At 37.5% G+C, this 17280-nt stretch overlaps 3 protein-coding genes across 3 annotated transcripts in view; 1 reads left to right on the top strand and 2 right to left on the bottom strand.

The window, feature by feature from the left end:
- Positions 1–895: 895 nt before the first annotated feature.
- On the bottom strand, positions 896–3290 carry LOC113677618 (ribonuclease P protein subunit p14). Its single transcript, XM_027194456.2, has 5 exons — positions 3178–3290; positions 2588–2684; positions 1846–1922; positions 1464–1542; positions 896–1331 (listed from the first exon to the last, which is right to left on the bottom strand). The coding sequence occupies exons 1-5, from the start codon at positions 3270–3272 to the stop codon at positions 1257–1259; spliced, it is 423 nt and encodes a 140-aa protein (XP_027050257.2). The 5' UTR covers positions 3273–3290; the 3' UTR covers positions 896–1256.
- Positions 3291–3307: 17 nt separating this feature from the next.
- LOC113677617 (leucine-rich repeat-containing protein 72) lies at positions 3308–8567 on the top strand. Its single transcript, XM_027194455.2, has 8 exons — positions 3308–3358; positions 3435–3508; positions 4208–4277; positions 5420–5615; positions 6345–6434; positions 7254–7415; positions 7988–8033; positions 8106–8567. The coding sequence occupies exons 1-8, from the start codon at positions 3341–3343 to the stop codon at positions 8272–8274; spliced, it is 825 nt and encodes a 274-aa protein (XP_027050256.2). The 5' UTR covers positions 3308–3340; the 3' UTR covers positions 8275–8567.
- A 2368-nt stretch (positions 8568–10935) lies between these two features.
- The window catches only part of LOC113677613 (laminin subunit alpha), a 35951-nt gene continuing 29606 nt past the window's right edge, over positions 10936–17280 (bottom strand). Inside the window, exons 48-58 of the mRNA XM_089202712.1 lie at positions 16962–17096; positions 16394–16542; positions 15566–15739; positions 15197–15436; positions 14555–14756; positions 13807–13965; positions 13439–13521; positions 13049–13149; positions 12842–12975; positions 12216–12459; positions 10936–11812 (exon numbers count right to left, since the gene is read on the bottom strand). Of these exons, the coding sequence (XP_089058838.1) occupies positions 11652–11812; positions 12216–12459; positions 12842–12975; positions 13049–13149; positions 13439–13521; positions 13807–13965; positions 14555–14756; positions 15197–15436; positions 15566–15739; positions 16394–16542; positions 16962–17096 (1782 nt within the window). The 3' untranslated portion in view covers positions 10936–11651. The remainder of the gene's footprint in view (positions 11813–12215; positions 12460–12841; positions 12976–13048; positions 13150–13438; positions 13522–13806; positions 13966–14554; positions 14757–15196; positions 15437–15565; positions 15740–16393; positions 16543–16961; positions 17097–17280) is intronic.

Raw genomic sequence — 17280 nt, 5'->3', positions numbered from 1 at the left:
GTCCGAGTATGTGAGAGTTCCTTGGAATAAAGGAAAATGTTGCAACATTCTGATAGTTTAAGTGCATTTATAATCATGGTAATAGGACTGAGTGGAGTCCAATCCAGTCTGTAATCATACAAGTGATTGACAAAATCAAGTGACCATGAACCAAAGTGACCATGAAGTGACCATGACCAAAATCAAGTGGGAGTTTGATTCATTAATCCTAAGTATGATTACAGACAGAATTAGACAACACAAAGTCCTGTTACCAATGAATCAAAACTGCGACAAAATCTGAGAAAGAAAGAAACTAGACTTTTCTTATACGTTTTCATAAAAAAAAACAGTAACTTAGCAAAATACAAGACAACAAGGCACACACAACACATTCTGTCTACTTACACAGGCATGACATCTTAACTGTCCAATTACAAGCATGATGCATACACTGTCCTATTTAACAAATAGATTCCAAGTTGCTGTATGTCTGTTCAGTAATAGATCACAGATGACATCAAAGTGTGGTAAGAACAAAAAAGTGGCACACGAGGTGCAGCCAAGTGGGTCACTGATGTTCTTACCACATTTGACGTCCTCTGTGATCTATTACTGAACAGATGCATGGCAACTTGGAATCTATTTGTTTTATATAATAAAGAATTAAAACATACAGAAAAAAAGGTTTAATGATGATGTCATCTATACGTCTGTCCTCCACTAGATCATAAGTGAGAACCAATCAGAATGCGTGCATAACTGAGCTTATTATATAATTGGTGATAACCAATCACATTTGAGAATTTTGCTCTAGTTTTGATCAAGGGGAAAATTACACTACACCTAGGATAGGACTGTGCAGTTTGCAAATGACCAAGCCCAGTATTGTAGACATAAATACAAGAGAGGAACAGCACAGTTCAAACACTTTATTCTAATTTTTCAATTGTTAACTGTAAATTTCAGAATTTAATGTTACACTGTTTCAGCCTCCTCATCAGGCTTTCAAAGTCTGAAGAATGAAGAAGTGCGAGGGACTATGGAAAGGAGAATAACTTCAACCATTACTTTGTTTCTTTGTCTGTCCAATTAGTTTTTCAACAGAAGACCCCTGAGTAAAAGGGATTTATCAAGCAGTTTTGTTGTTCACTGCTCTTTTCCATTTACATCCAGCAATAATTGACAGGCACTGATGTAAGCTTTGGTTGATATCACCTTAACAAGGTGCCTATAAGACATGGGTGTTCCATGCTGAAGCTTTACATGAAGCTTCATCAAGTGGTTACTTCTTTTTCTTTTATCTTCCACTGTCTGCTGTCTGCTGCTAAGCTCAGCAAATAAGGAGAGACCTATGAATGCAAGCAGAGAAGCTAAGAAAAGTCACTACAATTGTAATAATTGCAAAAAATGGCGGTTTTTCATCGTTGTATGTACATGATTTAAAGGGAATACTATATTTGCAAATTTAACATCATATATACCTGAATGACATAAATTGCACATCTTCTATCCTTATAATAACTCAACAGAGTTAAAGCACTCCACAACTTCACCAACCCACTAAAAAGACAGAGGTAAGATTAGCAAGTTATATCTTCTCAGAAGCAAATAATACTATATTTTTGTGCTCTTTAACTAATTTTACTTCAGACAATGTGAAGAGAATGGCTTCAAATATAAACCTGTGCAACCAATTGCAAGATCTGATGCTCACAAGTCTGTGTGATCAATAAAATCCAAAGGCCAACCAATCTCAAGAGTGTGAAAAAGACAATATACTTAAATCAAAATTGCAGAACTGAGCTAGAATAAGTAATTGTTCATATAAAAACAGCCATCTGGGAGATAGTGTTTAATTTTCACCTTTCTTTTACTCTAAGTATGGCTTCCATTGAACTAGCTTCAAACTTGATGATGTCAACACCAATAGCAGAGCCTACCTATTTGATGATGAAAAAAGGTTCATTAAAAAAAATTAGGAATCATCTGCCTCTTGACTGCATGCCAACTACCAAAAAAATTAAATACCTGGTAATAAGTAACAGGTTCCAATCCAAAGTTAATTCCAAGTTGGTTTTGTTATAGTTACTGTCGCTACATGACAGATTTTTGCCTTGTTTTTACAAACTTAAGATAATTGAGGTCCAAATAGCCTTTAATTTTCCTCATAACTTAACTTGTTGGCAACTTTGGAAGGGGAAGCAAATAGCACTTTGAAAGATCTTGGGTTTGCAGACTTTCATCTGATCACAAAATTTTACAGTCTTTGCAGTAAGTCTCAAAATGTCATTTGAAATGAACTTATTTTGCTCCTGAAAACTCAAAATGTTTCCTCATGTTCTCTAAGTCTCTTGCTTATTGTTGTAGCTGACAGTCTTGGCTAAAAGGTAGCTGTGAACTATTGTAGATGGATCATTGTGTTGTGTGTATGGGGCCCTTACATAAATAGGGTACATGCATATTTTTGCTGACAAAAACCATGCACATCACACAAAAAGTAAGCATATATTGATTTTGCAGTTGACGCAAGATTTCAACAACAGGAAACAAAAATATATCTGATTCATAATAATCATCATAAGAAGGAGGCAAGAATTTCAGCTACCTTTCCATGTAAAGAATCAAGAGCTTGAAGAAGAATACTCTTAAATGTCACTATATCAATCTCAACTGGTCTTTCATCAACTTCTTTGGAAATGTCTCTAGAAGGAATTAACATAAAATGACTGTCTTGGTTAATACCCAAAATATTATATGTTGTATAATAATGGTAACAGTGATTGATCAAAATATCAGTACACTAGCTGGCGAAAAATCTGCCAAAAAGATGATTAGCTGGATTGTGTTATACATCCTTCCGACTGTAAAGCAGGTTGAATAGTGACAGCTTATGTGAATCTGGTGTACCATCCTAAATAGTTTCAAATTATACCAAGATAAAAACTAATACACAAACAAATAAATAAATAATATATAAAGGATAATGTTTACAAATGTAATATGAATATTCCATATATATTGCAGAAATGTAGCGCTATAGTTTAAAAGTAAATAAAATTGCCGGAGTTCTTGTGTGTTACTCTGGAGCTGCATGTTAGCTTAATGGCATGTTGGCTTAATAGCCAACTCTCCACTCAACAATTTCCCAATAATACAGCGGTTGAAATTATAGCTTTAACACTGAAAGACACTTACATTTTTAATTTTAGGTAGAAGAACTGTGCTTTTTGCGGCAAAGTTAACCTCTCCATGAAACTACAAGCAGGAGTGCATGCCACTGGGAGCGTCATATATCTCACAGTGGAGTGTAACGTGAGCCCGCGTTTCCAGCCTTGTGTTGTTATAGTGACTTACTAACATGGCTGACAGCGAAAAGGCAAGCAGGGTTGATGATCCTTTTAAAGTACTCTTTGTCAGTGTTATCGTCTGATATTTGGATTTATTTTCGATAGGAAACTGAGGAACAACTGAAGAGACGTGGTATAGCAAAAGATAAAGATGTTTCAGAGATTCACTTGGCGAACAGGTAGATTATAAATGTTTGTTACTGACACGGGAAGATATAAATATATGTTTTGGACCGTTCCATGCTAACTTTCATATAAGTAATCAGTTTGTATAACAGTTAACTGAAGCCCTTCGGATTACTTAATAACAGTGTGGATGTTTTAATTCAAGGAATTATTTGATGTTTAGCTTTTAAATACCAATCGAAATGCGTCGAGTTTATGGTTCACATTTATGCAGAGTTTGTAATTGATTGAGCTTATTTCGTGGAGCCTTGAGTACCACCTATGCCCCAGAGCGAATAAGCTGAATTTTACACTTATTGGAGGACAGACGCATACATGACGTCACCCTTCTTTTTCTTACCGCATTTTGTTGACATCTGTGATCTATTACTGAACAGGTGCATGGCAACACCACATTTATTTCTTAAATAAAACAAATCACAGAGATACAAACCACTGGGGTCTGAAATCTGGGGATGTTTGAGTTTGGATGATGTTCCTACCCCTCCCTCCAACACTCCACCTCCCAAAGTGTTGACAGCTGACAGTCAACAGCCACATACTCAACTTGACTTCCTCCCCATTTTGATCTCACTTTCAAGGTCAAAGCCCTACTAGCATTGAATCTTAAGATGTTCTGGTCAAAAACAAGTAAAATAATTAAAAGAAATACAGTCAATTTTTGTTGATTGTTGTGCTTTTCATACCCACAGAGCACTTGAGGAAGTGGCTGACTTTGGGAAATATAGAAACTTACAAATTGTTTGGTTGAATGGAAATAAGGTGGAATTTTATTATTATCATTCATTTTACTTTATGTGTGTTATCGTATGGTTTTATCAGAGGAATAAGGAATCTAAAATAAAATGATGTAATTGTTGTTATCACTAGGTAATGGGTGGCAAACTTGCTATTGGGTGTAGGTTTAAGCTTTGGAAAATTAATTAAGCTGTGATCTCTGGCTGAAACCCTTACAGTGCCTCTTGTCCCCCCTCCCCCTCACCCAGGGGGTATAAAGTAAGTCTTAACTTGAGCTAAGTGGTCCACCTAGCCAGAGCCTATCCCAGTTTCCTGGGGAATAACACAAGGAGTACCACTACTCTCTGGAGATGGGATGTCAGTCCATTGTAAGGTCCCTCCACCCCAACATTTTATCAGGCTTCCCTGACAATTCACCAACATCCATTTATAAAATCTAAGATGGAGAGAGGCACTGTGAGAGTGTAATGTTTTGCCAAAGAATAACTGACCATTGACCTGGCCAAAGCTTATTGACCAGGGGTCCAGCACATTGACCATTACACCACTGCACCTCTGATGCACAGGAGTATAAATGGGTACTAACAGGAAAGCATATTAAAATTTAGAGATGAAACTTGGATGGATTAGCTTTCTAGAGAGGTGTGTTGTACACCTCTATATCTAGTCACAAACTTGGACAAGCTCAGTCATAATGGACTCTTGGCCCAAGTTCAGACCTATCATTCTATTGAAGATGATTTCAACTTATTTAAACTCAGCTCACCATAAAAATTTTTTTTTCTCCTTTTCTTAACATGTCATTTGGGTTGAAAAGGCAACAACCCTTTCATTCCCAACTGATACCAATAGTAATTATCCTTACTGTCTGCTATACATTTCTTTTAATGGTAGCTCAGAGAATTTGGTATTGGATCAACTAATAATCCCCTAATCAATATTTTTCTGTATTCTCATCACTTGTTTGCTTGATATTGTATTGATATTGTGAGGAGATATCTCTCTTGGTCTCTCATGAGAGTTTAAGGGTTCAACCAATCAGATGTGTGGTAATTTTGTTTTTGGGCATAATTATGGGCTTTAGAATGAAGTTTTTCAGGTTTTCATAGCTTACCAGTATCATTGCTTACACCATGTTTAGTACTGTTCTCTTCTTCATTCTGCAGCTGAGGAAGTTGAACTGTTTTAGCTCAAACTATCAACTGAGAGAGTTGTACCTTCAAGACAATATGTTAGTGGAACTGAATGGCTCTTTACACCACTTGACATGCCTTCAAGTATTATTGCTGAATGGAAATCAGCTGGTAAAACTCACTGACATTGTTCATGAGTTAAAAGCCATGCAGTGCCTAAAGACACTTAGTAAGTTGTCAGACAATTTAACCCTACTCACCCCAAGATTAAAATGCATCTTCCTCAGACTTATCTCTATATATTTCCTGTGGCACTATCAGGGAGAATTGGTTTAACAATTAAGGGGTTCTTAGGTTAGTAATCATTTCCTCTGTTCTTGTAACCACAGTGTTTTATGTAGGGTTGATGCTGTAAGGAGAAAATAGATGCTGGTCACTCTTAGGGGTCAAAGGGTTAATTTAAACCTTGTTTATTGGGGTGACATATTGCATATTCATAGGGGAGAGTGGTATTTTTTTTCTGCTTATTTAAAGCTATAAGATTTTCTTAAGTGGAGAAGTTATCATCATATGGGGAAAGGGTACTTCATTATATGGGATGTATAGGTGTTTTGGTGTCAAACAATATAGGTTAACATAAAATTGAATGGGTGTAGGGAAAAAGTGAGTATTTATAGACTGCTAGTTTGTACTTTAAAATTGTCTCCTATTTCCTTGTAAAACTCTGGGTGAAGTTGATGTTGAATTGAAAGATTTTATTCCAACTGCCCCTTAAATTTGTGTCTGGATTGTGGACACCAATAATACTGTACACTCTGAAGCTGGAAATTAAGTCTGGCAAAATAATTTTTTTCTTCAATAGAGTAGGTAAAATCACTAAGCAAAACAATTTTCGTATGAACCTTATACAAGAAGTGATGTTGTAATTTATAGTTACTCATGTAACATTGTATTTCAGACCTCTTTGCTAATCCACTGGTTCAGGATTATGACTACAGAAGCTATGTTATACATCATCTACCCTCCATTGAACTGCTTGATAGGAAAGGTAAACAACATGTCGTGACATTTGGTGGAAAAATAACAAGTGTTCAACCTTTCACTCTCAACATCAAGTATCAATTAGCTGCAATGTCTTCCACACATTTTCTTACAATTTAAACTCTGGGAATTATTTTGGTGTTAAATCAGACAATATACACTTGTTGATGCTCTTCTTCTCATTTTCTCTCTGTTTGAACATTTATTGATATTTCAAGGAGAAATTATATTTTGGTCACTATAGATCAAGGTTACAGAGGTAAGGTTTAAAATTGGTAATGAGCGTATTCTCTATGCAGCAAAGGCAACTGAGGTCCATTTCAAATGATGTACTTTTGCTGTTCAGCCAGATTAGACTATGACAAAGGGAACATACAGTAGCTATTCAAATTCTGTAATTCAGTGTTTAAAAAAACCCTGACTTGCATGTAGTAACATTCAGTAAGAACCTAAATGAGATAATGAATTGTAGACCCTCCGTCAGAAGATCAGTTGAAACAAAGGGTGTACAGATGTTTGCTTTGTAACTACATAGTGCGACATATCACACTATTCTGTGGGCATTCCTAACTACTGTTCTTGTTTCAAAAATGCCAGTAAGAACAATTGTCTCCACTTTTTCAACCTAAAAACATTCTAACCATAGCATATCAGGGAAAATGCCATCATCAAATTTCTAACCTTACATCACAACTTAATTTTGTACATGACCTCTACCTTCTAATATCCAATTCTTTAGAAAAGGATTCTGATACCTTGTAGAGTTCTGACAAATTTTACTTTGTTGTGGGGACAAAATATTAAAAGAAATCAGTTCAATTTCTAGAAATCACCAAAGCAGAAAGGGACAAAGCCAGGAAAAAATACGATTCACATCGAGAGATGGTGAAACAAACTGTAGCTTTTGGTCGACGAGCGGACGGTCCACCGAAACAAGTCTATCACCCCCCACCTTCAGGGATGCTAGAAAGCTTTGGTTTTGACGAAGGTAACTTTACTTTACAGACCAGAGGTTTTTGCCCCGTATAAGATCACCTTTGTCCCTTCCTCTGTCCAAGTTTTCGTCCAAAAGGATGTTTTGCTGTAAGGATAGCTGTAGAGTGGTAAACAACACGTCTGTATCGAGAACGCTCGGCAGTTGTATCAGTAAGTTTTCTAAAAGCTAGTGAGCGATGACCTACTAACCTCGTCAGACAAACACTTGAGAGCTACTCCAAGGCAGTTTTAGTATCAGAACATATTAGCTGGAATTGCGAATGAAGTGACATGTTCTTTAGGTTTGCAAGAAGAGTAAATGGTGTTTAATAAAACCTGAAAGTCGCTATTATTTCTGATTCTTTACTTTCTTTCCAAATCATTTGACAAAACTCCCCACGAACAAAAAATGACCGCATTTATGAAATGTTCGCACTTACGATTACACAATTAACCGTTAGCCGTAAAATGGCCACAATTTTTAACCGATAACCGTAAAAGCCATGACCCCATCGAAACCCTCAGTCTTCCACGAAGTTCCCAGTTGTGCATTTTGACTAAGAGATTGTTTGCTTCTTGGTACAGATGACTGTGAAGAGCAGAATGGTGACAAATCTGATAGTGTCTCAAGGTTGGTGCTAATTACATAATGATCCTGTAAGTGACATGCTTGTTGTGATGTTTGTGTAATTGAATCTTTCAGTGACCACCAGGCCATTCTTGCGGAATCGATAAAAAGGCGAGGTCTTCAGCGGTCCGTTATGCAGTACTCCACATTTGATTGGTCTTCCATTCCTTTGTCACAAGAAAGGAGACTTGTTCCAGAGAGTGTGCCTGATCAGCCTCGAATTTTAACTGTGCGATTTCGATAACCTCGGCCAACTAGCACCCTTTCCCCCCGACAAGTACATTACCATTCATTGTTTTACAGTGTACCGGTGAAGAAGTTCGGACCCCTATGGAGGGGTCTGCAGCTTTCCCAAACCCACCCCTGCAATATAATACAAGATTCCAATTTTTTTTTTACCTGAAAAATTCTCCCAGACTCCCATAGATACATTCACCATCAGCGCCTACTTTTCATGCCCGACGACGGAATTTTTGTTTCACCGTCCCTATTTCTCTTGTAAATATAAAATTTGTTAATAAAATTTATAGAGTAAAATGCTTCGGTTGATATTTATTCGTAATTATCAAGCCAAACATAGCGTCGCTCTAACGAATGGTTAACACTGGAAAAAATTGTCAAATAAATCTCACGCTAAGCTTGGGTGTGTTCCTGTGGTCGGTCAATTCCACCCCAAGCTTCTTTTTCCAGGCGCAGACTGGTGAATTTTGATGATTCATTTTGACGACTGATATGATACAGTAACGGAAACCAACTAGAGGATGGCTAATAATCGAGAGAAGTGTGGTGTAAATGAGACTAGAGGGAATGAATTGTTAGCTAATGATAGGATTGTGTAAGAGATTTTCAATAAGCGACGGGCTTTCATTTTGGTGATCTCGAGAAACGGTAGTTTTATCAAAAAAAAGTTCTTGGAAGCTTTCTTAGCTTTTTTTCTTTGATCGCCCAAAAGAAATATAGTTTTGCAGGTCCCTGAAAGACCTAAATGTCAATGTTGAGTATTAAAACAAATAAATGTATAAACTTTGTTTTGAAAAATTCAGGTTTAGTGAATTTTTCCAAATTATACAACCACTAACAACCGAACACGTTTGTTCATTTGGATATTAACCCTTTCAGAGAGATAGAGCCCTGAAATCGAACAACGAATTTGCCTCAACAAACTGTTTTTATACTGCATATTCGTGCGAGTACATTTGTTTAACTATCTGGTAAACTGCCCGGTACCTGCTGAGACATGTCAATACACGGGTTTTCGAACCACACCTTTGATAGCCATCACTGTTATCCAAAATTTTACTCTTCAGCGAAAAATGTTGCAGTTTCTTGCAGCTCTGAATTAAAAAAGATTCTAAGGTATGAGAATACATTTTGTCAGCAAAATCGCAACTTTTAACGAAAGGTATTAATTATGTATTTGATGGTAAGTAGATCGATGTCATGTGCTGATGACGTTAACATAATTTATTCAAACTTCCGAGTAAAATATCCCCAATTTTGTTCCTAACGGAACACAACGTGGATTAGATCTGGGAAAAGTAAACAGCGACGAGCGAACACGAGCCTTTTGCATAACAGTCGAAAGTATTTCATCATACTGCTGCATAGAAACAATTTGCTACAAGGAATTGAATAATACGCATCGTTTGGTTGGATCAAACCTTGAAGGGGAATTCGATTTGGAAAGAGTTATTTCGATAATGGATAAGCCCCTCTCTCAAATATACACCGACTTTACTTTTCAAGACGAAATGCGTACGATACATGATTACGGGTACCGTGTGTTGTGTACCATTCTGGTGGGATCTGGCGCGATTTTCGTGGATATCATTGTTTATTTTGCCTTAGTATTGGTGAAGAAAGTGATCCAGAAGCATTTAATCACTGAAGATATGCACTTCGTTGTTGACTTGCTGTTTGGTTTGTTGAATTTAAGTATTACGGCATGGTTGGCGTACTTTGTGGACGGAAGACTGCGAATTTACTGGGCGAAAAAGAAATATGGCTTCAATAATTCATTCAGTTTAATAGATTGACATTAAAATGATTTTTATTCAGCTGAGGTCGAATCCTTCTTGTAATCAAGCCGTTAAATGGTTATCGACCTTTAATAAATTCATCTTATAGCACGCTTATTCATTTGCAAAATTGCGAATCTTTCTAGGTAGTCAGTAAAGGCATTTATAATAAAATTAAATAACTGCCCTTATACCCTCAAGTGATGATTCCTTTGTCTCGTAAACACCGGCTCGTCGATTTATCAAACCTGAAAAAAGGTCCTACGCCGATCGTCGAAAAATTGTTTCCGCATAGAAGCAATGCATAAAATAAACAGAAAATGACACGCAAATTCAAGTAACGACCATTGATTAGTTGACACTCGTCAAGGAAAAAGGTTCTTTTGTATTATTACGAAGAAACCGATCATATTCAAAATATCACTCTACACTTTCGTTCATAGCGAATAAGATTTTATTAAACGAAAACTAGACGAGCGTATCCATCATATCTTCGTGAATTAAACGTTGCACTGTCAACTGGTAAGCCAAGTTTTGTCGGGAGAGGCATAATTTATCAATTCGAATATTTCCGGCCTAAGAGACGTTCAAGCCGAAAGCAAGTTTTCCATATTCGAATGAAGATCAAGTGAAAGCTACGTTTTTCATGGATAAGCATCTGCTTTAAACCATTTTCTGATAAAGAAAATAATGGATTTTTAATTATTATAAACGGGGGCGGGTAGAAGACGCCAGAAAGAAATAAAGTTATAATTTTCATTAGCAAATGCAAATTGTTATGTTTGTTAATGGTGACACAGCGGCAAAATAATGAATGTGGATCTTTTATCACATTCACTAAGTAACAGGATCTGTGAATGAGCACAAATGAGGAGAATGAGCCTTGCTTTATAAAAAAAAGTTCAATGTTTATTTCTCATCTAACAATATTCACACTGGTAACAATGATGGTAAATTCCGACAGATTGTTAAGCAATTAGTTAAAACTATCACAAACTATAAATAAATGTATAACAATACGTTGAAAGAGCAATGTGTTGGCCGATTCCAGGACAATACGGGCCGGTTACTAACACCAGTTCTGACTCAAACCGCGGTTTTACGCAAGCAATGGGCCTTACGTATTCTCTATAAGATGGTTGTGTTCATTAATGTTCTTCCACTGCTAGCTTTAATTCGGCTCTCTCGGCACTGTTCACAAAAATAAATGTTCCGATAAAAGATTCAGCTCAATTACAGATAGTTATGAGCACGGCTTTGTTTAATAACGGCTAAACTTTGTTTAAATAACTGGCCCTATGAGGTTTCAGTCAAAGCTCGCCTGACTAAAATGTTTTCAAAAGCAGTACATGATATCTAATTGGGGCTATTTCTGAATTATCAAAAAATAGTAAAAAAATAGCAAAAAAAATAATGAAAAATACATTCAGAGAACTCATCAGATATCAAAACCAGAACAGCGTAAACAAACAAGGATTATATCAGGAAAAGAAGTTATATATATTAATATGAAAATCATATAAAGCTTCACCAGGCGAAGCAATATTTCTCTCTACTCAAACACTTATAAAAATACAGATTGGAGTTTCCTGCAGGTCTTAACTCAAGCTTGTCTTGGAGCATTGCAGCCGAGTTGTACATTATGCAGTTGGCTGGGATTCAGCCTTAACAAGCCAACCGCCTGCTCGTCAATCTTTAGACCTTGTACACAGCCAGTGAATCCTTTATGAGACAAACCGCTGTGCGTCTGGTAACCAGAACCATCTGAAAACATAATGACGTGACTTCAGTTTAGCTTCCCTGTTAGGAGCCGGGTTGTTCCCAGGCTTCTCTCCTTTCCCTTCCCCATCACTCTAATAGCTTGGAAGGAGCAAAGTCTGGGAAACAAGGTTTATAGTCTCTCATTGGGTTGACGAAATTTCTGTTGAAAGATTTCCCAACTTTTCTGTTTCAAAAAGGGAATAAAGGATCAATCTTGTCAACACTGTTTTTTTTTTACGGATGGAAAGAAAATATGTACTAAATTAATCCCGAAATAATGTTCTTCAATATTACTACAAGGTTATTTGATCTTAAAGAAATTTTCACCCCAAAAAAATGACTGAAAACATCGAAAACAACTTCTGGAACACGCGAAGATAAACACTGTGCTACCATTTGATTTTACCTGGTACACCGCCGATGTGAAATTTTCCCTGGTTGAGTGTGAAGGCTGAGGGTACCACACCTTGTAGCGGTGCGTGATCATCCACTCTGAGTTCTACAATACCCTTATTCCGCGAAACTAGAACTCTATGAAACTTGTTATCACACAGATGGAAGGAAGCGTTATATTGTCCGTCTTCTGGGATCGATGGATCTGTCCATCGGATCACGGACGAGTTGTGCGCATTGTTGAAAATGAGAACAACCTGAAAATAAAAGCAAAGTTACGATTCAAAATGAAAATATCTTTATGACAGACAATGGTCAGGCAGACCGCAATCAAGGGGCGGGCCTGTCAGCGGCACTACCTGTAAAATGTTAATTATAAAGTGCGACATTTTCCGTACTTTTGAAAACCAGCCTGATTATTTACTTTCCCCCGTTTAGATTTAAGAGTGATAAACAAACCATATTGGTTATAACAAAGTTATTACATGAAACTGATAATTTTGTAAATTTACCACAGATTTTCTTCAAATGCTAAATTCTTTCAAACTATCTTTTTCAAAAACTCTTGCGTGCGTCTCCGCTAGTGTACCGCCTGGAACAGGTTACACAGGATGTTGATTACATGACGTCGTGTCTCACCTGTCCTTCAAGTTGCTCCAAAGTAACGGATCCAGGACCCGAGCTGTTGGTAATGGACAAAAGGAGTCCGGAGCGAGTGGTGGTTCGGAAGATAATACCAATGTTTGTCTCCTCAGGTAATGAGTAGTTTGAGTCTAAAAAAAGAAAGGAAACTGTCAGACATTGTAAGAGCAGAATAAATCTTGGTGGTCCAATTTTTTTCCTTACCGTATACAATATGACCATCACCAGAGAAACCAACTTGTGCTTGTATCTCGCTGTAGCAGGCTTTGAAGGTGTAGTTAGAATCCCTTTCGTCTCTATCAGTCCTTCAAGAAACAAAAAGGGAAACAACACAATTAGTGCTAACCTGCTGTCAAAGTTTAACGGATGAATTTGTTCAGTTTGGGAAACAGAATCCTAAAGTAAATACTTGCAGAACAAGGACAGAACATAGAATCAACTAAATAAAAAAAAAAAACAAGGAGAAAAGTTCGGTATTGTAATCAGTTAGCTAAAAAACACAAAGCTTATGACGAAATCCAGCGTTAAGAGTATCTAAAAATACATCTGCTTGACTTTTGTCACTGACAGATAACGTTAAGTGTTTGTCCATACCGAGGATTGAAGGTTTTGGATTCGAAGTTTCCGTCTTGAATTTCAAGAGGTCCCATACATCCAAGGAAACCGACGCCATGACACTAGCATGATGTAGAGAAAGAGAGAGACAGATAAAATATCGGTAGATTTTTTAGCTTTTGGTTGAATAAATGTCACTAATTTGCACCTGGCTACTAGTAGAATGAGACCAAACAACAATAAATAGTAAAATTTACAATCATCTTATTTCTCCAAGCTGACGGATTTTAAAACACACGCTCATGAGCAACCTTTCGCAATTTTCTATAAAATAATTATGACGTCATTATCCTTATTTCAAATGAGACAATTCAAAATCGACATCAAGTGAAAAGTATGGTTTTTACCTCTAAATGCGTAAGGTTAATTCCCCGTGGGACCCCTCCATAGTAGAACGGAGTGTTGATCTCCAGAGGAACTTTGTCATCTCCTTGACGTTGATTACCATAATCTTTGTTTGAAACAACCAGCATAGCGCCAAACTGATTAATCCTTAGGAGACGAACCTGAGTTCAAGAAAAACAATGTTAAGTACAAAAAACTTAAAACCCCCGTCCCTACCCCGCCAAGGGAAAACAGCATTAACGGAGACCTAATGATACTCCGACCACTTATGAGATTTTCAATTTAAGATTCTTAGGAATGACTAGTTCAAATACATGAGTAAATTCCACCAGAACATGTCTTAAAACGGGTTCGTTTCTACAGATACTTGGTAAGGAAGTTGCATAAACATGATGGAGATTCACATGGGCCAAGACTGAGAGTGTGAATGACATTTTACGTTCATATAAACTTCTGCTTAACTCATTTTAAGTTGCGATTTAAAATCGAGTCTCCCGTAAGGGCCATAGTTGATTACCTCTTACTTACCACGCCAGCGTTCAATAGAGATTAGATATGTAGGGTTTGAATGAGTTTATGTCTTCTTATTGGAGAAGTTCACCTATGCGAAGAGTTTCTGAGCGAAAGTTTAAGAGTATATTCTGTTTCCTGAGCATTACTGTAGATATATCACGTAAGATCATGGGAACAGTCTGTCTAACTTCTTTGTTAAGCTAGTTAATCTAACGACACGAAAGAGTGTTTTTTTACCGTGTAGAAATAACCACCATCAGAGTAGTTGTTAAATGTGCTTAGAACTTTGACTGTTTTAAAGCCTGCGTTGTATTTGAAAACCAAGCGGCCATTCACCAGCTCCAAACTGATAAAGTGAGTCGGCATCTGCAGGTCATTGGCAGCATAAAGTAGCACTCCATTTGGAACAAGGGAACGAAATTTCACACTGATCACGAAACTGAAAAAATCCCACAATTTCATACAATCAAGCTGTAAACAACCATATTTAATACAACTTTCTAGGATCTCTGCACAGCAAGCTAAGGCAGCCTTTGATTGAATATTCTAATTTTGGACAAACCGAGAGGCGGTTGACAAAGTTAACAAGTTCTCAGTGACTAGTGCTTTGGCCCCCCATCTGTCACCACCTGTTTGTTTTCCGCGCCTGTTATGGCATGACCTTCTTTCCTGCAATTGCCGTAAGTCGGATTTCCTTCCCGCCCTTTCTGCAGGTTGGATTTTTTTCACGCCGGCGCTGGTCGCAAATTTGTCAATCATTGCGCTTCCTAAACGCTCGCAACGACGTGTCGGTCACAACTAGTTTGAATGTCAACTTATCTTTACTTCAACTCCCACTCAGTTTCTTAAAGGCATATCAGAGGAAAATAAAGCACTCACCGGGTTCTTGTAAAGTTTAGCACTTCTGCACTTGCATGGAAGGCCATATAATCAGAACCATCCAAGCGAGCCTCATCTTCACGAGAGGAATTCCGCAAGGGAGGGTATGAGCGACCACAAGTGGGTGGTGGCTTGGTGGGGGGTGGGGTGGTGGGAAGTGCTGTAGGTATAACGTTCAGTTCAGGTGAAACTCCCGCCAGTGACACCCCGAGGCTTCTTCCTGAGAAGATGTTAACATCTCTAACGAAAAAAGAAACAAACACAATTAGGTTGAAGAAAAAGAACAAAAAACAGCGACAAAAATCTTGCAGCAAATGAGAAATAGAAAGAGGAAAGCGAATGACCACGGTCCCTTTTCATGTTACTTACTTTCCGTTCACTTTTAAGATCTTCATGTCGCCTTTGAACGCGTTGATAACAGGGAATTCCCTGGGTATATTTGTCCTGTCATCCACTCCCCCAATCCACAAACTCCCGTTAAGACTAACGTACCCTTTAGCAAAGACTTCTGAGAGGGAGTTACCATCAAGATATACGTTGCTCCTAGAAAAACACGAAAACGTTTTACAAAACCAAACTGATCAACTACGTCACTTTGTGTGACTTAGGTATGTCGACGTTTAGGCAGAGCATAAATAGACCGCACACGCAATTTGTCATGGTCGGCATATTCCATTTTAATCGGCATCTGTTAAAAATCCCAGTTCTTTCTAGTCTTCTTGGTTATAAAATTACCTCCTTAGTTTTTGCTGCTTTAGGAAAGTACCTTGTAATTAGTATTTATTCACCATAATTCAAGGCTGCTCCAAGAAAAAAAATTTTCCTTTCATGTATTCCAATTATAATTTTTCCACACTTTTACAAGCTAGTTTTTATTTTCACATTCGAAATGCAGTATTGACGCCACGCTAACACACATTCAAGTTGATAAGGTGCGTTCTCACAGATCGATTTAAAAGTATCAATTTGGAATCAGTTTCCATAATTCTCAGTTGTGATTGCAACAAGCCATAAATATTCTTTCAGCACTTCCCGCACAGACGCCCTCCCCTTTCAGTGAAGACTTGTTAGCTGGTCTGCTGCTATCAGCACTCAGGTAGAAGGTCTACATTTTATTCAACCAGCCCCTTGTGAAACAAATTCTCAGCTATCCCTAGGCAACGAAAATATGCGACAATATTCAGTCAGTTGACTTACCCAGCTGGTCCAAATTCGATTTTCACAGTATGATAAGCACCATCATTAAGTGTCTCGCCCTTGCTTACGGTGGCAACTATTTTTTCCAAATCTGTAACGTGCACTAAATAAATATTGCCATGGAAAAGAGCCAAATAGAACCATGGACCCTACAATAATAGAAAGCACACTTTTATCAAATAATTTAGACAATATTTTGCACGTTTGGTTCATTTGCTCAGAATGTATCTTGTCCAGGTAGACGAAATTAGTTTCTGGGATGTAAAGATAGTCAAGCGGATGTAGAGAGAGGTGCTCCGACCAAAAGGATGAACTCCGTATACATTACTGATAAATAGCTAGGGGCGGAAAAGTGTAAGCAAAGTACCACTTTCTATCTCCCCTTGCAAATTTGAACCTGGTGCTAAAACACAAACATTGGTGAGTGAAGCCAAAGAAAGGTTGGCTAAAGTCGTTCCATCAAAAGTAAATTTTTATCTTATCAAAACGAAAATCGTCCATTCTTTTACTAATCTCTGCTAGTCAAGTTTTCATGCCGTGTAAATCCGTTATAATAACCCAACTTTACCTCTCCACCCGCACTATAAACAAGAACACCACTGGGGGAGAGTGTTTTGAAGGAGATCTCCAGCGACTTCATTTGTGCTTCGCCAGTTTCTACAGCAGCGTAACTGTTACCAAGGAAACGAATACCTTCCTCCACCTTAAAAAAAGAAGGAAAATTAGATTAGATTATGCATAATACACAAAGTGGAAGACACTTCCTTCAAAACTGCTTCTTCGTCTCATTCAGCAGGATCTGTAGTGAAGTATCTGTTGTAGGCTTCACTTTGAAAACTCAGAAAACCATTAATTTCATAATCATTTCTCGAATATGATGGTAGAGA

The sequence above is a fragment of the Pocillopora damicornis genome, chromosome 4 (genome assembly GCF_964200805.1).
Source record: "Pocillopora damicornis chromosome 4, jaPocDami1.2, whole genome shotgun sequence".
Taxonomy (NCBI): domain Eukaryota; kingdom Metazoa; phylum Cnidaria; class Anthozoa; order Scleractinia; family Pocilloporidae; genus Pocillopora; species Pocillopora damicornis.
The sequence above is the reverse complement of the archived record's forward strand: the minus strand, read 5'-3'. Positions and strand labels throughout refer to the sequence as shown.